The sequence below is a fragment of the Salmo salar genome, chromosome 01, assembly GCF_965601325.2.
Source record: "Salmo salar chromosome 01, fSalSal1, whole genome shotgun sequence".
NCBI lineage: Eukaryota > Metazoa > Chordata > Actinopteri > Salmoniformes > Salmonidae > Salmo > Salmo salar.
The window spans coordinates 75,512,091-75,533,921 of NC_138291.1; the positions used below are offsets into that span (position 1 = coordinate 75,512,091).

A 21,831-nucleotide genomic window follows, 5' to 3' on the forward strand; every position below is an offset into this window, starting at 1 on the left:
AAGCGTGTTCACAGAGCAAAAGGAGGATTATCAAATCAATGTTGTAGCTGCCGCTGACCCGCGAAATATGGAATAATCGGTAACACTATTTGGATAGTTTATAGAGCTTCTACAGATGGACTATCTACAGACTAACTGCATGTCCGTTGATTTTCAACAAGAAAGTGGCTGTATTCTACAAGATATACAGTAAGTGTACAAAATATGCTCTTTCCATGATAGACTGACCAGGTGAATCCAGGGGAAATCTATGACCGCTTATTGATGTCACTTGATAAATCCACTTCAATCAGTGTAGATGAAGGGAAGTAGACAGGTTAAATAAGCATTTTTAAGCCTTGAGACATGGATTGTGTATGTGTGCCATTCAGAGGGTGAATGGGCAAGACAAAAGATTTAAGTGCCTTTGAACGTGGTATGGTAGTAGGTGCCAGGCGCACCGGTTTGAGTGTGTCAAGAAGTGCAACGCTTTTGAGTTTCACGCTCAACAGTTTCCTGTGTGTTTAAAGAATGGTCCATCACCCAAAGGACATCCAGCCAACGGCAGGCCAGTGGTCGAAAACGGGTCAATGATAAGAGGACAAAGGAGGCTGAAAAATTGTGCAGAGCAACAGACGGGCTACACGGACAGTCCAGTACAACATTGGTGCCCAAAAACCCATAAAGGAATGCACAACTCATCATACCTTGACACGAATGGGGTATGGCAGCCGACGACCTTACAGAGTTCCACTTCTTTCAGAAAAAAAACAAGAAACTCCGGTTGCTGTGGGCTAAGGAACAAAAACACTGGACACTGGAGAAACATTGCCTAGTCTGATGAATCCCGGTTCCTGCCATTTCTTGCTGATGGGAGGACTAGGGTATGGAGAAAACCACTAGTGCATGCAGCCATCATGCTACGTGTCAACATTGCAGGCTGGTGGTGGTATGATGGTGTGGGGTGTGTTTTCATGGCACACATTGGGTCCCTTGATAAAAGTGGAGAAAGGTTTGAATGTCACAGGATATCTGAACATCATTGCCAATCAGTTGCATCCCTTCAAGGCAGCAGTGTATCCATCTGTGAATGGATTTTTGCCACAAGGCTAGCAATGTCCAGGAATGATTCCACGAACATGACAGTGAATTCAGCTTACTGCAGGGGCCTGCCCAGTCAACAGATCTCAATCCAATTGAGCATCTGTGGGATGAGATGGAATGAGCTATTTGGAGTAGAGATCTACTACCAGCCAACTTAACACAACTGTGAGAAGCATTGGAGTCAACATGGGCCAGCATCCCTGTGGAACGCTTTCAACACCTTTAGAGTCCATGCACCAATGAATTGAGGCTGTTCTGAGGGCAAAAGAGGGTGCATCTCAATATTAGGAAGGTGTAGCTAATGTTTTGTACATTCTGTATATTCGTAGAAACAGGTCTGCAACTTTTTATTTTAAGCCTCTCGCGAACCCAATTTTGGTGCTCACCCATGACTTAAGAATTGCTGCCTCAGACTAATGCATCATCAGCACTTTGGTACAACACTGGTATTAAGAAGAAGCACCCTTTCCCCTAGCACTGACTCTAAATTAAACATTTTCATTGGTAGCACTGGTGCTCCCAACTAGAGAGCTGCATTCCCGCGGGCATGCCGTAGGATCTGCGGGCCCCGACAGAGAGCATTGCAGCGCGGTCTGCATTTTTCATGCTACGGGTAGGAGCGGGCATGCGGTAAGAAAGACAATTTTGCAATGAAAATATTACTTGATCCCCGCAGATTATTTAGAATGGTAGTCTTTCTATTTTAAATGTGTTATCAATTGTATTAAAAGCACCCCTGTTGCACTATTCACAAACTCTCATAGGATCATTCTGCTTTAAGTTCAGCAGCCTACCTCTCCTCTTGGATGTGCGAGATCAAATGTGCCTATGCGTGGTCTCAATGAAATACCCTGTTAGCTATACACTGTATACATTGGCAGAGAAGCACGGAGCAATAGTCTTTCTATGGAAATTAACTTCCTAAATATGATGGACCCTAAACTATAGCCTAACAGTAACTGGAAATAAATATTGATAACACATTTATTTTTCTGCCTGCAAATTGTCCAGCTTCTATCAAAGTTATGCAAGATTATTTAGAAATGATTGTCTTCCTGTTTTGTAAGCTATTGCTTATCAATGGTATTAAAAGCACCTCTGTCGCAATATCCACAAACTCTAATAGCCTAATTCTTACTGATTTTCATTGTTTTGTAATGTGGGTAGGTTACTTAGTATTACAGTAATACGTGTGTGTGGAGTGTAAGTCTCCCTTCTCCAGTTGCACTGGCAGTAACCTATTGCCATATGCCATATAATGTTCTGCCACACGGCTGGTGGTCCCCATGCAGCAGAAGGGGGATGGGAAGTGTGTGTGTGGGAGGGGGGGGTTCTTAATATAATGCCACACTCCAACCCTAATGAGGTCAGGATGACTGTGGGTAGGACTGATAGCTCTGCATGTCTCTGTGATGTCTCCCATCTCTCACACACATGCATCTGTGTTGATGACACTCCTTTGAGTCTTCATATCAGACATAATGATAGGTAAGTAAGGCGGGCTACAGTACAATCCAATTTCATAGAAACCATCAGGTCTTTATCCTCCTCAACTATAATGGTTTTGACCCTGAAACACTGAGGAGATATCGCCATCAATGCGTTTAGCTTTAACCAGGCTAGAGAGGATGGATGGATGGATGGATGAACATCAGTAGGAGGACATCACCCTATGATGATATCACATAACCATCACCATCAAAGCAGAAGATAACTTAACAGCATTATACTGTATCACCATCAGCAAATACCACCATGGGTACTGAATGATGTGATAGTATTACAGTAATCACATCACCCATACAGTATATCACATCACCATCCATACTGTAAGTACAGCCAGGGGGACTTGATGACATACAGCTCCATCAGTATCTGTAACTAAAACTAATTAGGCAATAAGATATTTCACAAAACGAGGATTGTAGTACAGTAAAGACAAGCTAAGTATGTCCCAAATGGCACCTTATTGCATACATAGTGCACTATGCCATGGTCAAAAGTAGTACACTATAGAGATTAAGGTGCAATTTGGGACGCACTCTGAAAAATACATTAATTTGAGATGGGAATCTGTGTGAAGTGTAGCCTCTGAATAAGCTGTACTATACGACACATCACGTCGTGTGCCGTATGTTCACTGTGGACTTAATTATTAAACAGCACAATGATATCTGGGCGTTTATATAAATCTGGAACCGTAGTGAAATGGAGTGAGTGAAGAGAAAGAGGAAAGGGAAAGATGGAAATAGAGAAAGAAAGATTGAGATAGAGAGGTAAGGGAGAGAGAGGAGAGAAAGAGGAGAGAGAGAGAGAAAAGGAGTGCAAGGGTGGGTTGAAAAGGGGATTGTTCTATCTCTTCATCACTACCAGACACTGATTGTTTAAGAACAAATTCTTATTTACAATGACGGCCTACCCAGGCCAAACCCTCACCCAGACGACGCTGGACCAATTGTGCGCCGCCCTATGGGACTACCAATCACGGCCGGTTGTGACACAGCCTGGAATCGAACCAGGGTCTGTATTGATGCCTCTAGCACTGAGATGCAGTTCCTTAGACCGCTGTGCCACTCGGGAGCCCATAAATGTATGAAAGCCCCAGTTATTATTATTTTGTATTATTCAGGGACAGACCAACATTATTCATGAAAATAGTGAACAGTAAAGGGACTAGTATTGAGCCTTGAGGGACTCTTTTAGTTATGTTAAGAAAATTAGACTGAACTCCATCAGCAGATATACATTGACTTCTGTCGTGCAGGTCATTTTTTAACCAGCCGCACACCACTTGGGCAAGACAAATTTCGGGTGGCCTGCGTAGCAGCAGTGCATGATAAACTGTATCGAATGCTTTCGACAGATACATTTTAAAAAGGGCAGAGCAGTGCTGTTTCCGGTCTAGTTAACTATGTAATTTATGACTAGAGAAGCAGGGGAGATGGCGCGGTGTCCTGGTCTAAAGCCTGACTGGTGAGCATTCAGAATACATTTTCCATCTAAAAAGGAGAATTTACCAATAAGTTCCAATAAGTTCCGCTTCCGGAGTGTCATTAAAACTAAGTAAGCCTAAATGGTAAAGGTCACATAAGAACCCTTGCTCATTGAACTGTTTAAAGTTTCTCTCAGTAATCAGGCGTGGTTTAGGCAACTTTGTGTTTCTGACACAGACAATAGGACAGTGATAACTGACGTCCATAGCAAAGACACCACTAGTTGAGTATTTATGAGGGTTATTTGTAAGTATGAGATCAATCAGAGTTGATTTAGCAGGACTCTTTACATTCAAACGAGTGGGCTCTGAAATCAGTTGGACTAAGTTCAGATCAATACATACTGATTTTAAGACAATCAGCCGAGAGAGTAAGCCAATCAAGATTCAGATACCCAATATCGTTTATTTAGAGGCTATGAATGGGGCTAGTAGATCAGAGACCTTGTAGTGGCGATTTCCAATAAAAAGACACTGTCACAGGAGAGACAAGTAAAAATAACTCTTGACAGACAACATATACAGAACTCATAAACAGGCCAAAATGGCTCTTACAGACAGGATTGATTGCGCACGCTGTGAGGGAGGGAGGATGATAGATCCCTGCAACATACACTACAGTGCATTTTGGAAAGTATTCAGACCCCTTGACATTTTCCACATTTTGTTAGGTTACAGCCTTATTCTAAAATTGATTAAATAAATAATTTGCCTCATCAATCTGCACACAATACCCCCTAATGACAAAAAAACAGAAATACGTTATTTACATAAGTATTGCGATGAGACTCGAAATTGAGCTCAGGTGCATCCTGTTACCATTGATCATCCTTGAGATGTTTCAACAACGTGATTGGAGTCCAACTGTGGTAAATTCATTTGATTGGACATTTGAAAAGGCACAACTGTCTCCATAAGGTCCCACAGTTGACAGTGCACGTCAGAGCAAAAACCAAGCCATAAGGTTGAAGGAATTGTCCGTAGACCTCCGAGACAGGATTGTGTCGAAGCACAGATATGGGGAAGGGTACCAAAACATTTCTGCAGCATTGAAGGTCCCCAAGAACACAGTGGCCTCCATCATTCTTAAATGGAAGAAGTTTGGAACCACCAAGAGTTCCTAGAGCTGGCTGCCCGGCCAAACTGAGCAATCGGGGGAGAAGGGCCTTGGTCAGGGAGGTGACCAAGAACCCGATGATCACTCTAACAGAGCTTCAGAGTTCCTCTGTGGAGATGGGAGAACCTTCCAGAAGGAAAACAATCTCTGCAGCACTCCACCAATCAGACCTTTATGGTAGAGTGGCCAGACGGAAGCCACTCCTCAGTAAAAGGCACATGACAGCCCGCTTGGAGTTAACCTGTTGGGGCTAGGGGGCAGTATTTGCACGGCCGGATAAAAAAACGTACCCGATTTAAACTGGTTACTACTCTCCAGAAACGAGAATATGCATATTAGTAGATTTGGATAGAAAACACTAAAGTTTCTAAAACTGATTGAATGGTGTCTGTGAGTATAACAGAACTCATATGGCAGGCCAAAACCTGAGAAGATTCCATACAGGAAGTACCCTGTCTGACAATTTGTTCTCCTTCTGCGGCATCTCTATCGAATATACAGCATCTCTGCTGTAACGTGACATTTTCTAAGGCTTCCATTGGCTCTCAGAAGGCGCCAGAAAGTGGAATGACGTCTCTCCAGTCTCTGGGCGAAAAACAGCAGGAGATTTTGTGAGTGGTCAGGCTGAGAACAGTTTTTCTTTCTCTCTTTGAATGAATACAACGTCGCCCGGTTGGAATATTATCGCTATTTTACGAGAAAAATTGCATAATAATCGATTTAAAACAGCGTTTGACATGCTTCTAAGTACGGTAATGGAATATTTTGAATTTCTTTTGTCACGAAATGCGCTCGCGCGTCACCCTTCGGATACTGACCTGAACGCACAAACAACACGGAGCTATTTGGATATAACTATGGATTATTTCGAACCAAAACAACATTTGTTGTTGAAGTAGAAGTCCTGGGAGTGCATTCTGACGAAGAACAGCAAAGGTAATCCAATTTTCTTATAGTAAATCTGAGTTTGGTGAGGGCCAAACTTGGTGGGTGTCAAATTAGCTAGCCGTGATGGCCGGGCTATCTACTCAGAATATTGCAAAATGTGCTTTCGCCGAAAAGCTATTTTAAAATCTGACACAGCGATTGCATAAAGGAGTTCTGTATCTATAATTCTTAAAATAATTTATGTATTTTGTGAACGTTAATCGTGAGTAATTAAGTAAATTGTATGCTAGTTCTGAACATCACATGCTAATGTAAAAAGCTGTTTTTTTTTATATAAATATGAACTTGATTGAACAAAACATTGAGCTCCTCTCAATTTTGAAACAAATTGATATTTATCTTAACCTCTCACAACCTATAACTTCAAACATTGTCTGGCAATATGACAAAGGGAAAAGGCACCAAAAAAGGGGCACTAAACAAGATAATTTGAATGAGGTAGACAACGAACCAATTTCAACATCGCCGACCCACGAGGAGTTAGCTGAAGATGCTAGCTCCCAAGAGTTCCCCACAGAACCTACTCAAAGTGACCTTCTGGCTGCTATAAACTCACTAAGCGAGAATGTGGACACAAGGTTGGCTGATATCTCAAAGAGTATTTGGACTTTGACTGAAACTGTGAAGGCAACTAAGGGCTAGGTGCATGAGGTTGAGCAGACGAAAGTCGATCACGAGGCCAGGCTACAGGACATAGAGAAACAGTGCACAACGTTCAAAAATGACAACAAAACCCTGATCACAATAATTGAATAACATAGATTCCTAAATTTATTTTACGGCGCGAGCAGTGTAGTCAGGGTATTAGACGCATACTTGTTGAAAGATGAGACTTTTTGTCAGTATTTGAAGGAGCAGGTTGCCTTTTTCCTCATAGCTAACGACACCGGGGATGTTTACAACTCCACCCTTTGGGAATCTCTAAAGGCTGTGACTAGAGGTTACATTATTTCTTATACATCAGAGGAAGAAACGCGCCAACACTAGGCTGAGAGAAATTGAAAGAGTTAGGGGAACAGGAGAGCGTTTTTAGAATGAATTCCTCGAATGCAGTCCTTGAGAAGATCAATGTTGAATTATGAATACAATACCATCCTTTCGAAACGGATCGGCTCTTTACTTGCTAGAATGCAACAAAGTTATTTTGAACTGGGTGACAAACCACAAATTATTAGCAAGACAGCTAAGGCATGTACAGGCATCTAGAGCTATTCCCCAAATAAAAGACAAGAAGGGTAAAATAGTAACAGATCAGCAGGATATTAATAAATGCTTTGCGCAGTTTTACTCAGAGCTATATCAATCAAAATGCGATGCTACTGATCCACAAACTATGGAACACTTTCTCACAATGTTTCCTTTTTTTCCCAAACGGCAAGGCCCCTGGGCCCGATGGATATGTAATAGAATTCTAAGTACTGCGCCAGTCAAGCTCCACTTATGTTGCGAATGTTTAAACATTCCAAAGAAAATGCCGAACTCCCGCAAACATTGTATGAGGCTACAATACCACTGATCTTGAAAAAAGATAGAGTTTCCATGGAGATGCTGTCTTATCGCCCCGTGTCGTTACTCCCCATAGAAAATAAGGTGTTGACAAAGATATTGGCAAACCGATAAAAAAAAATATATTTCTGACATCATGCACCCTGACCAGACAGGTTTTATCCCGAGCTGACATATATACTACAATTAGAGACGCCTTTTCAACGTAATGTATCATGATCATAAAGTTGAGGAGGTGGTAATTGCTCTTGAAGGCATTTGGCATTTGATCAGATTGAGTGGAAGTATAATGATATCGGTTCTGGACCACAATGTGGTTAGATTAACGAGAAGTTTATCTTTAAAATGGTGTAAAATAGTTGATTGTTTGAGAAAATGAAATTATGAGATTTTTGCTGTTTTGTATTTCGCGCCCTGATATTTCACTGGCTGTTGATAGTGTGTACCGCGGGTGGGACGCTAGTGTCCCAAGTAGCCCATAGAAGTTAAGAAACTGGATTCAATAGTAATTCCATTTTTATGGGATAGATAAAAAGGCAGCCAGAATTTCAAAGAAGCATTTATGCAAGTACAAGATAAAGGAGGGCTTTGGCCTTCCTCACCTTAAACTGTATTATTGGGCTGCTAATCTGAACATTGTGTCTTTCTGGAGGGAAAGTTTACCTGGGATGCGACATATGCCTTCATGACTTTTGATTGAGCAGGCCTCTTGTCAACGTTCCTCACTCCCTGCACTTATTAATAGTCCAGCATATGTGAAAAAAGCCACTTATGACTCTAATCCAGTCATTTGTCATACTCTTAGGATCTGGAAACAGATTAGGTATTTTCTTAACATACCCACTTTATACATTGACTGGCCGATTTGCCTGAATCATGCTTTCCACCCTGCATTGGATGATATGGTGTTTTCACAGTGGAGGGAGAAGGGGCTCACAACAATTGATAACTTATACATTGATGGTCAGTTAGCTTCATTTCAACAATTACAGGGTAAGTTTAACATGTCAACAAAACATTTTTTCAGATACATCCGAATCAGGAATTTCTTTAGGACACATATCCCACAGTATGGCATTAAGACAAATAATCCTACATTAGACAGCCTGATCCTTGTCAAACCCCATTCAAAAGGGTCGGTCTCTAGACTGTATGATGTGCTACAGGCCCACATAGAGGTATCCACAGACACTATTAAAAGAGCTTGGGAACAAGAACTTGGTTCAGAAATCTCAGATGAGGACTGGGTAGAAGCTCTCAGGAATATAAACCACAGTTCAGTGAATGCCAGACACAACCTTGTTCAGTTTAAGGTGATACACAGGTTACATTACTCAAAAGTAAAACTGCATAAAATATTCCCGGACACCTCACCACTGTGTGAGAGGTGCAAGCAGGATGAGGGGACGTTGACCCACTTATTTATGTCCTAAGTTACATGCTTACTGGGCTCTCATTTTTGATTACTTATCTAAGGCCTTCGATAGAGTTCTAGCCCCAGACCCATTGATCGCTCTGTTTGGTACAGTTGATGGGAATAACCAGGAAGGGAAGGCTGTCTCTCTTTGTACTCTATTAGCCAAAAGGCTCATCTTGCAATTTTGGAAATTGGAGACCGTACCTACCTTTGAAATGTGGTTACGGGATGTAATACATATGGAAAAGATTCGATACAATACCTCCAATAAAAGTCCAATGTTTTACAAAATATTGCAGCCGATACTGGATAAATGGTCTAGTCCTGCTTCATAACTGGGTTGAAGATCTGCTGCTACTCTGTGCTGTACTCCACTCAATATTTCTTTTTGGCTTAACTACACTGCTTGTAATAACTATATGCGGTCTTATACATGTACCACCTAATAGGATTTTGTTTTATTTTGTGTATGTGTGAGTTAAGTTTTGTTTTGTCCTCTAAATTGTCCATCCCCTTCAACAGTACAATGAATGTCAATGTTTGTATCGCTGTCTTTTTTTATTTATTTTTTATTGGAACATAATAAACATATTTAGAAGAAGAAAAAAAAGATAGGACAGGATAAACCTAGTAATAAAGGGAATTAACTGAAGGGCTTGGGCTATCAGAGAGTCACTGGCAGGAGGGAAGCACAGGAGAGCTGAGAAAGGTCCACTCATGCATTGTGACGAATGATTACACTTCATCTGTCCAACAAGGCTCTTTGGAACTGAACTCGACGTGATAGAAACGAATAATGAGCGCAAGGATGTGAGACAGTTTAACGTTATGACCTTTACACCCCCCCCCCCCATTAATGCATGGCCCTTGTGTGAAGAGTTAAAAACTAATTCTCACTTGTTTCACATATACAGTAATTGCCATAGGATGGTGTTACTGAAGCAGAGAGAGAGAGAGAGCGTGCGAGAGCGAGACAAAAAGGTAAAAGAGAGAAATCTAGATTGAAAAGGACTGAGTGAAAGAGAAAGCAACAGGTGGATCAAGAGAGGGAGGTGGAGGGAAGAACCAGAGTCTTGCTTTAGGCATTAATTAATTGAGCAGAAGAAAGTGCCCCAGGGAGATTGGAAAGGGACAGGAGCTGGCAGTGCAACAGATGTCTTCCGGGGAAGACATACCAGAAAGTAGTTTAGGGAGGACTGCAGTAAAAGTACAAAAAAGGTACAGAAAGCTGTTTGGACCAAAAAATATTGTTGGAGGAAGGGTCCGTTTGAGAAATGACACCTGAATAGTTGTGTGAAGGAACAGGGTTCTGGAAAGTGTAGTTTAGACAATGTGAATGGAAAGAGGACAAAGGTATGTGTACTTTGTGTTAGAATGTTCAGAGCACCATAGTACCATTACCTCACTGACACAATGAAGTCAGTTCAGAGTTTATTTAAAGTGCATTTAGGGCTTACACACTTTACAAGATAAAAAAAAAGAGGAACAAAATAATGAATGGGACAATCACTTCTTACATATATAGAGGTGTGATCACACCTATGATAATGGCTCTTATGATACTGTATCTAAGCCCCCTACCGCACCCAGTAATCACATCCACTAGAAATAGATAGGTTCATACTGAGACCAGGGCCCATATCCACAAAGCATCTTAGAGTAGGAGTGTTGATCTAGGATCAGTTTCGCCTTTTATGTCATAATGAATAAGATTATATGGACAGGTTGGGATCTGATCCAGCACTCCTACTCTGAGATGACTCTGACTCTGTCCTAAATGACAGCTTATTCCCTTTATAGTGCACTACTTTTGACCTGGGCCTATAGAATGGTTCCTTTGCTCTGCCGGTGAGAGACAATGTTATTGTCTGCATGGTATAATTACCTGCTTGTGATGCACTTTGTGACACAGGAAGAGTGGAAGAGGGAGAGTGAGGGGAGGTAGGGATGCAGGTAGAGTCCTAGGGAAGGGGCTACTGCTGGAGAATAGGGTAAACTCTAATATCATGATGTGGCAAGATCAGACCCACACTACAAGGTTAGAGCCATGCATTTATGATAGTCATTGGAATACAAACTCCAAAAAGAGGGGTGTGTGAAGGGGAGAGCGCAACTTTTCCGTTGAACACTACTGGGCTATCATCTCCATGTCAGCAGCTGGGCTACACTCTTTGAGAAAGGGTCGAGTTACGGTGAGAATACGCTTGACTCCCAAGCAATTCTACCACCTCAGTTGGCAGAGAATGGATGTTATGGATGTTGTGGAAGCTTGGATTGGAAAATGAAGAACATCTGGGAATATGGAGCTTCTGCCAGAAGTGAATTGGTGGTGTGTGTAGGTGTCGGGTGTGTGTTTGCGTGCTTCTGTTCGTATCTGTGTCTGTGTGTGGTGGTAGGCCAGACCAACTGTCTCAAGTCCATCTCAACAAGTGGAAGCAGTGGAAGCAGCAGCAGGGTGGGCAACTGTCCTGCAGTACTGTATGTTGCTGCCAGACCAATTGCGTGTCCCAAATTACACCCTATTTCCTATATAGTGCACTACTTATGACCAGAGCTCTATGGACCCTGGTCAAAAGTTGTGCACTATATAGGAAATAGGGTGTAATTTGGGCCACAAACCAGAGGTGGTGGTGGTAAGACAGACCATCTGGTTAGAGAACTATGTATGCTGCAGTGTTTCCAAAGGATTATTCTCTAGGTGGAGCACAAAGCAACATCCAGGTCAATAGTAACCAACAGAAGCCAAACTATTTTAGGCAGGAGGGAACACAGCTACATGGCTCCGTGTGTTGTGTGTGTGAACGCATCTAATCGTCATTAGTTTTCATGCTTCGTTAAGGGACTGTGACATCACATTTTTGGGGAACACATTCAACACAACCTTGTCTGATCTAAAACCCTTATCTTTACATGTAATACTATAAACAAATAAGAACAGTGAGGAATTTTGACATCTTTGTCTTCACTGATTTGTAGGGACTGAATCAGCCAATCTACTGGGAACTCGAAAGAAAGCCAGTGGTCAATCCAGAGTACGACAGAATGTCAGGGAAGAGGGGGATATTCTTGGGTTGATATAGTAGATAACTCACCTTGTATAAAGACCCTCTTCCACATGATCCTGCCGACATGGTTTCCCCCAAGGAAGATGAGGTTGGACAGAATGAGCATGGCTGTGGAGAAGGCTGAGATGAGAGCCAAACATCGCCTCCTCATGGCTGGGGAGATACAGCGCTCCTAGAGATGGGAGGAGCAATGCAGTCACTATCATAACAGTTACAGTAGCACACAGAGGAAAGAGCAACATAAGTTACAGTGACATACAGAGGGAGGGGCAACATAAACACAGTGGAGAAGGCCTCCGGGGAGAGACAGCGCTCCTAGAGCGGGAGGAGCAACATGCTGTCACTACAAGGTAAGTGACAACTGGACAATTTTCCTTCACGTTTAAACAACTATTTTCCTTATCGGTTTTCCGTTTACACGATAAGAACGTACATGTAGAATTCCAAGTGAATTCACAATGCAGATGGTCTACATCACACTTTGCTCTTTTCACGAGAGTGGCGCGTGTAACTTGTTGTTTTCATCCAATTAGAAGTCATCAAACCGTCACTAGGCAAGTTAATAGGAGATATAGCATCTAGACTAATCAATGGAAGATGGAATTAAAATGACTAAAAGTTCAAATGAGAAGGACAGGCTACAACACCAATAGCCAACAGGTAGGCTGATCGGAGTTGTTGTTAACTAGCTTCTCTTGGTTTGATGCAGTCAAGACCAAGACAGGTACTATGTAATCAGATGAGATGATAAATAACTAGCAATAAGTTAGAAACCAAGTCGACTCGTTCTGGTAGGCTCTCTCCCTCCTCCCTGCTTCCCTCGTCACTCAGACGCACACTGCATGGTCCCTTTCTCACTCTGAGTTGCTGCGCATTACAGCTCCAGTTAATAAACTCGTTTTTTCCCCTCCTACTAACGTTAAAGCATTGTTGCGTTAAGTACTTGCAATTTTTCCCCTTTATGATGATGATTGGGAGCTGTTAGTAGTAGTTTGTGATAACAACATTGTGTTTTTTTACGATCCCAATTCACACCCCTAGTCACTACCATACCAGTTACAGAGGGAGGAGCAACAAGATGTCACTACCATACCAGTTACAGAGGAAGCAACAACCTGCTATCATATCTGAACTAGAGTTTTCAATTAAAAAGCATTAGGTCCTTCTGTACGAGCCTAAAAATAAAGTCTCATTCACACATGCTGAGAAAGGGAACGGAAATGTTTACGGTTCATGACACATTTTTCAGTACTACTGTAGCTATCTGAGATGATTTCCTTCATTTCTGGTGACAGAAGTGAGGGAGCTAAACAAATAGCTGTTTGGGGAGAGAAATAGGAACAGGGCGGAGAGGAGGGAGGTGGGGCAGTGGAAGAGGGAGAATAGGAGACTTGGGGAAATCAGCAGAAGCATCCTATCACTGTCATAAAGCACACAGTCAGGCAGACACACATTCTGTTGGTTTCAATTGACCTGGATGTGGCTTTGCGCTCCACCTAGAAGAGACTAATCTAGCGGAAACACTGCAGCATACTGCAGGAGACACACACACAGGCAGCCTGGTCAGATGAGTGGGCTGGGAGGCTCGAGGGCAGGAGTAGAGGGGTGTAGACTGAAACTACATCTCTCAGTGGAGAATGACAATCATGTGGAATGTGTGCAGTGAGAATTGTAATAGAAAGATATGGGCGTTGGACCCCGTTTCCCTCCTTCAGGGAACAGTAGTTATAGTCATAACATTATGTTCCCTTTCAGTCAGTCAACTTTGGTGCATCATACTATGGGGAAATATAGTCATGCCCCAAGCCGACACCAACGGATACTAAAAGAAAACGGCCCATGGCAGACCACCCAGACCTGACCCTGCCAGATGCAGAAGTCTGGGTATTATGTACACAGTGTGCTGCCTGGAGACTTTCCAATGTCCCAGCAGTAAACACACTGTGGGCTACACTGGGAGCAGTGACATCCAAGCAATAAAACCTTCTAAACCATGTGTGCTTCCCGAGTGGGGCAGCGGTCTAAGGCACTACATCACAGTGCTAGCTGCGTCACTACAGATCCTGGTTTGATCCCAGGTTGTGTCGCAGCCGGCCACGACCGGGAGATCCATGAGGCGGGGCACAATTGGCCCAGTGTTGTCCGGGTTAGGTGAGGGTTTGGCCAGTTGTCCTTGTCCCATTGCGCTCTAGTGACTCCTGTGGCGGGCCGGGCGCAGTGCACGCTGACATGGTCGCCAGGCGTACGGTGTTTCCTCCAACATATTGGTGTGGTTGGCTTCTGGGTTAAGCAAGCATTGTGTCAAGAAGCAGTGCGGCTAAGCGGGGTCGTGTTTCGGAGGACACACAGCTTTCGACCTTTGCCTCTCCCGAGTCCATATCCCATATGGAAAAGCGGTGAGCTGGAGAAAGACAGCTCATTTCAGAGTTCATATGAACCACAGAGACTGTGTGTTGGATAATAGCATGGTCATGTCCAACCCTGCTTGACTCCGCTACCAACCACCACATTATAACCATGGAATGCATGGTTCCAGAGGGGCATTAAACATGGACAAGATTCCAACACATTGCACTTCCGCGAGACTGTATAGCCTGCATGAAGCCCAGCCCCCTTATGGGCACAGAAGGCTCCACCAATGGCTGACATAGTACCCCATTTTCCGTAACAAAACGCAGGGGCACCGTCGTCACAGCAATGTTTTTGTGGAGTTGGGCAGCTGCTCAGGGGAGGAGCACACAATCCTCACCCTCTCTATTCCCTCCAACTCCAGGAATTGAAGAGAGGCAAGCAGGGCCTAACCAAGGCAGACAAGCAGTGGGGGGATACCTCTCTCAGAGTAGTCTACCGTAACCGTTGACAGAGCACAACACAGGAACTGAGGGACATTAGACCAGACCAACGACCTAAACCATCTCCTTGTCCCGCAACACACTCAGACGAGGTACTGGCACCCGGGAGAGGAAGTCACTATCGGAAACACCAAGCCCCCTAAAGAACAGTGCCAGTCGTCCCCTAGTCTCCCAAACTAAACAGATTTGAGAGAGCAGCCTGAACACGCACTGAGCAGAGACATACAAGACATCCAACGTGAGTATCTTTTAATTCATTGGGGAATGGTTGCAAACCCAAACCTGGCTTATTAGCTTTCATTGTTTCGGTCACGTTAGTCATTTTACCTATTGCTATAGGCAGGCCAAGCAATTTGAAGAATAACTAATTTTTTGTGATTAGGAGACTTATAACAACCACACAAACTTCAGCCCACAACGTCCAGGGGGTGGGCATGCTCTACCACTAAGGGACAGTTTATGTAGCGCAACGTAAGACAGTCTTGTGTTCCAATTGTTTGTTTTAGTAGCGTGAATAGTTTTGGTTCACACAGGGGTGAAGGGAATAATTTAACGAATGAATCCGAGCCTCACCCCTATCACCTGTGTAAGGCAGGGCTTCCAGAGAGGTGTGGATTTCATTGGCTTTGTCAGGCGTGATTGTAGATCCTTCAACTGAAGTCGCTAGAGTGCGACTCCCCCATAGTATGTTGTACTGAAGTTGACTGACTGAAAGAGAACCGATAAGTGGTTGCCATATGTAAGAGTGTCAATTTGTTAATAAGTGAACAGAGGAGTTTGTTCCTCTCCTAAATTGCCTTCTCCAGTGTAGGATGCTCAGATGTATCCTACCATAGAAGAGTTTTGAAATCCACCACACCCCCTTTGAAAGAGCCGTTTGGGATGATAAAAGCTACTTATCCTTTTATCTATAAATTGTCTAGCAAAACTAGCCAATTTCTTTTTACCACTTTACACATGTATTTCGGGATTCAAACTCTGTAAACCTCATTTGCCTGAGGACATGCTAGAGGAGTCTCATTTCATACAAGCGTATTTGTTTCCACGTTTTCTCTCATCGATTACCTTGAACCTTTTTCAAAAGAGGATACGAGGATTCAAGATTCTCCCAGAGCGAAAGTAAAAGAGAGAGAGAGGCAGAGATGGAGCAAAAGAAAGAAGGGAGAGGGTCCAGGCTTCAGCTTCCCTGCCCTTCCAGTGTGATGGAGAGTCAGCCAACAGACCCAGGCTCCACTAAGCACTTTGTGTGTGTGTGTGTGTGTGTGTGTGGGTTGAGCTGATAAGTCCTCCCACATCGTTTTTATGGCTTTGCTGTAAATCAGTCAATTTAGAGCAGTGCGTTTAAACATACTGTATACAGACAGACACCAACACAAACAGACACCAACACACACACACAGACACTATCAACCCTACCCACATGGAAAGACCAGATGCATTTCAAAAGAGCCTTTGAAGAACAGTTAGTAATTCACAAATAAACTGTTGGGACTGTTCTACAGACACGAGTTAAGGCAATGTCCAGCAAATCAATTCGGTTCAGTTCCATTTTCGCACACGTTTGCAAAACCTGTGACATTCATTCAATCAATCATGTGTTCTCACAAACAATAGAAGGGTAGATGAGGGCTAAGGTGAGTAAAGACTTCAGTGACTTACAATAGATGGATAGACGAGGGGAGAAGAGATGAGGATCGTCACTCCATTCTCCACCAGCACCCCGACCCAGTTCACCAGAGCCCAGTACTGTAGGTAGTCATGTCCTCCATGCCAGAAACACACAAAGCCAAATGCCAGAGCCGTGGACAGCATCTTCCACAGCAGCCCGTGGTGAGAGCCTCCTAATGGGATGTAAATGTACCTGGGACAGGGAGGGCGACAAAGTCAGCAACCACGGGTAGCATGGACTTCAGAAAGACATTATACACAAACCACATGGCTACCAGGTAACAGAGTATGTGAGTGCAGTTGAGCAGGTTGGAAAGCCCGCTCATTGCTCATAGAGCTCCAGTGCTCCACATCCTTTCCAACCGCTCCGCTAAAAACTGCTACTCACTCAAAAAATAAATACCGCTGCAAATTTACATTTACGTAATTTAGCAGATGCTCTTATCCAGAGCGATTTACAAATTGGTGCATTCACCTTAAGATACCCAGTGGAACAACCACTTTACAACAGTACATCTATATCTTTTTTTGGGGGGGGGGTGCCAGAGCAGCGAACAGTTTTGACTGGGCTGAGCAGGAACTGTGCTTCCGCAGAGGTAGGGGGGCCAGCAGGCCAGAGGTGGATGAACGCAGTGCCCTTGTTTGGGTGCTCGCTCCATTCATTAAAATCAATTTAACCAACACCCATCTACCCTGAACAAAAGTACACAACATGTAAAGTGTTGGTCCCAATAAAATCTAAGAAATGTTCCAATCGCACAAAAAGCTTTTCTTTAAAATGTGTTTACATCCCTGTTAATGAGCATTTCTCCTTTTTCAAGATAATCCATTCACCTGCCAGGTGTGGCATATCAAGAAGCTAATTAAACAGCATGATCATTACACAGGTGCACCTTGTACTGGGGACCATAAAAGGCCTTTCGAAAATGTGCAGCTTCGTCACTCAACGCCACAGATGTCTCAAGTTGAGGGAGCGTGCAATTGGCATGCAGACTGCAGGAATGTCCACCAGAGCTGTTGCCAGATAATTGAATGTTAATTTCTCAAAGAGAAATTTGGCAGGACGTTCAACTGGCCTCACAACCGCAGTCCATGTGTATGGCGTTGTGTGGGCGAGCGGTTTGCTGATGTCAAAGTTGTGAACTGAGTTCCCCATGGTGGCGGTGGGGTTATGGTATGGGCAGGCATAAACTACGGACAACAACCACAATTGCATTTTATCAATGGCAATTTGAATGCACAGAAATACATACTGTGACGAGATCCTGAGGCCCATTGTGAGGACAATTTCTTTTAAGGTATCTGACCATCAGATACCATCCCAGTCATGTGAAATCCATAGATTAGGGCCTAATTTATTTCAATTTACTAAAATCTTTGACATTGTTTCATGTTGCGTTTATATACTGCTCAAAAAAATAAAGGGAACACTTAAACAACACATCCTAGATCTGAATGAAAGAAAGAATCTTATTAAATACTTTTTTCTTTACATAGTTGAATGTGCCGACAACAAAATCACATAAAAATAATCAATGGAAATCCAATTTATCAACCCATGGAGGTCTGGATTTGGAGTCACACTCAAAATTAAAGTGGAAAACCACACTACAGGCTGATCCAACTTTGATGTAATGTCCTTAAAACAAGTCAAAATGATGCTCAGTAGTGTGTGTGGCCTCCACGTGCCTGTATGACCTCCCTACAACGCCTGGGCATGCTCCTGATGAGGTGGAGGATGGTCTCCTGAGGGATCTCCTCCCAGACCTGGACTAAAGCATCCGCCAACTCCTGGACAGTCTGTGGTGCAACGTGGCGTTGGTGGATGGAGCGAGACATGATGTCCCAGATGTGCTCAATTGGATTCAGGTCTGGGGAACGGGTGGGCCAGTCCATAGCATCAATGCCTTCCTCTTGCAGGAACTGCTGACACACTCCAGCCACATGAGGTCTAGCATTGTCTTGCATTAGGAGGAACCCAGGGCCAACCGCACCAGCATATGGTCTCACAAGGGGTCTGAGGATCTCATCTCAGTACCTAATGGCAGTCAGGCTACCTCTGGCGAGCACATGGAGGGCTGTGTGGCCCCCCAAAGAAATGCCACCCCACACCATGACTGACCCACCACCAAACCGGTCATGCTGGAGGATGTTGCAGGCAGCAGAACGTTCTCCACTGCGTCTCCAGACTCTGTCACGTCTGTCACGTGCTCAGTGTGAACCTGCTTTCATCTGTGAAGAGCACAGGGCGCCAGTGGCGAATTTGCCAGTCTTGGTGTTCCCTGGCAAATGCCAAACGTCCTGCACGGTGTTGGGCTGTAAGCACAACCCCCACCTATGGACGTCGGGCCCTCATACCACCCTCATGGAGTCTGTTTCTGACCGTTTGAGCAGACACATGCACATTTGTGGCCTGCTGGAAGTCATTTTGCAGGGCTCTGGCAGTGCTTCTCCTGCTCCTCCTTGCACAAAGGCGGAGGTAGCGGTCCTGCTGCTGGGTTGTTGCCCTCCTACAGCCTCCTCCACGTCTCCTGATGTACTGGCCTGTCTCCTGGTAGCGCCTCCATGCTCTGGACACTACGCTGACAGACACAGCAAACCTTCTTGCCACAGCTCGCATTGATGTGCCATCCTGGATGAGCTGCACTACCTGAGCCACTTGTGTGGGTTGTAGACTCCGTCTCATGCTACCACTAGAGTGAAAGCACCGCCAGCATTCAAAAGTGACCAAAACATCAGCCAGGAAGCATAGGAACTGAGAAGTGGTCTGTGGTCCCCACCTGCAGAACCACTCCTTTATTGGGGGTGTCTTGCTAATTGCCTATAATTTCCACCTGTTGTCTATTCTATTTGCACAACAGCATGTTAAATTTATTGTCAATCAGTGTTGCTTCCTAAGTGGACAGTTTGATTTCACAGAAGTGTGATTGACTTGGAGTTACATTGTGTTGTTTAAGTGTTCCCTTTATTTTTTTGAGCAGTGTATATTTTTTCAGTATATTTTTGTTACCTCCTGGACCTACCATTTGGTTTTGAAGTATTGCAACCAAACCATAAGATTTGCATGAAAATGATTTTAATAAACAGAAAAAGGTGACTGTAAGAAGCGCTCATCATTTCAAATAGGCTACATGTCATATTAAACAGCATATAAACACTCTAAATAGGTCAGGAGCCAGACAGGTAGCCAAGAAGGAACACAAATGAATTATTTAGACTATATTATTTAAATTACAGAGGCAAGAAAGAGTACAGTTGAAGTCGGAAGTTTACCAACACTTAGGTTGGAGTCATTAAAACTTGTTTTTCAACCACTCTACAAATTTGTTGTTAACAAACTATAGTTTTGGCAAGTCGGTTAGGACATCTACTTTGTGCATGACAGGTAATTTTGCCAACAATTGTTTACAGACAGATTATTTCACTCATAATTCACTGCATCATAATTCCAGTGGGTCAGAAGTTTACATACACGTTGACTGTGCCTTTAAACAGCTTTGAAAATTCCAGAAAATGATGTCATGTATTTAGAAGCTTCTGATAGGCTAATTGACATAGACAATTTGTGGGTAGAACTGAAAAAGCGTGTGCGAGCAAGGAGGCCTACAAACCTGACTCAGTTACACCAGCACTGTCAGGAGGAATGGGCCAAAATTCACCCAACTTATTGTGGGAAGCTTGTGAAAGGCTACCCGAAACGTTTGACCCAGGTTAAACAATTTATAGGCAATGCTACCAAATATTTATTGAGTGTATGTAAACTTCTGACCCACTGAGAATGTGATGAAAGAAATAAAATCTGAAATAAATCATTCTCTACTATTATTCTGACATTTCACATTCTTAAAATAAAGTGGTGATCGTAACTGACCTAAGACAGGGAATTTTTACTAGGATTTAATGTCAAGGATTGTGAAAAACTGAGTTTAAATGTATTTGGCTAAGGTGTATGTAAACTTCCGACTTCAACAGTATGTGAACCCTTTGGAAATACCTGGATTTCTGCTAAATTTGATCTGATCATCTAGGTCACAACAATAGACAAACACAGTCTGCTTAAACTAATAACACACAAACAATTACACGTTTTCATGTCTTTATTGAACACACCATGTAAACATTCACAGTGCAGGGTGGGAAAAGTATGTGAACCCTTGGATTTAATAACTGGTTGACCCTCCTTTGGCAGCAATAACCTCAACCAAATGTTTTCTGTAGTTGCGAATCAGACCTGCACAACAGTCAGGAGGAATTTTGGACCATTCCTCTTTACAAAACTGTTTCAGTTCAGCAATATTCTTGGGATGTCTGGTGTGAACTGCTCTCGAGGTCATGCCACAGCATCTCAATCGGGTTGAGGTCAGGACACTGACTGGGCCACTCCAGAAGGCGCATTTTCTTTTGTTGAAGCCATTCCGTTGATTTACTTCTGTGATTTTGGTCGTTGTCCTGTTGCATCACCCAACTTCTGTTGAGCTTCAATTGGCGGACAGATAGCCTAACACTCTCCTGCAAAATGTCTTGATAAACTTGGGAATTCATTTTTCCGTCGATGATAGCAAGCTGTCCAGATCCTGAGGCAGCAAAGCAGCCCCAAACAACGATGCTCCCTCCATCATACTTTCCTGTTGGGATGAGGTTTTGATGTTGGTGTGCTGTGCCTTTTTTTTTTATCTCCATACATAATGTTGTGTGTTCCTTCCAAACAACTCAACTCACTTTTGCAAACTTCAGACGTGCAGCAAGGTTTTTTTTTGGACAGCAGTGGCTTCTTCTGTGGTGTCCTCCCATGAACACCATTCTTGTTTAGTGTTTTACGTATCGTAGACTCGTCAACAGAGATGTGAGCATGTTCCAGAGATTTCTGTAAGTCTTTAGCTGACACTCTAGGATTCTTCAGGCTCTGATCAGGCCCTACACCCAAACAAGGGCACTCCGTTCATCCACCTCTGGCCTGCTCGCCTCCCTACCTCTGAGGAAGCACAGTTCCCGCTCAGCCCAGTCAAAACTGTTCGCTGCTCTGGCACCCCAATGGTGGAACAAGCTCCCTCACGACGCCAGGACAGCGGAGTCAATCACCACCTTCCGGAGACACCTGAAACCCCACCTCTTCAAGGAATACCTGGGATAGGATAAAGTAATCCTTCTAACCCCCCCTTAAAAGATTTAGATGCACTATTGTA

The 21,831-nt window shown here is 43.5% G+C and overlaps 1 protein-coding gene across 1 annotated transcript in view; it reads right to left on the reverse strand.

Moving 5' to 3' along the window:
• The window catches only part of hhat (hedgehog acyltransferase), a 114,416-nt gene that overhangs the window by 17,763 nt on the left and 74,822 nt on the right, over window positions 1–21,831 (reverse strand). The window contains exons 10-11 of the mRNA XM_045722118.2: window positions 16,640–16,841; window positions 12,156–12,300 (exon numbers count right to left, since the gene is read on the reverse strand). Of these exons, the coding sequence (XP_045578074.1) occupies window positions 12,156–12,300; window positions 16,640–16,841 (347 nt within the window). The remainder of the gene's footprint in view (window positions 1–12,155; window positions 12,301–16,639; window positions 16,842–21,831) is intronic.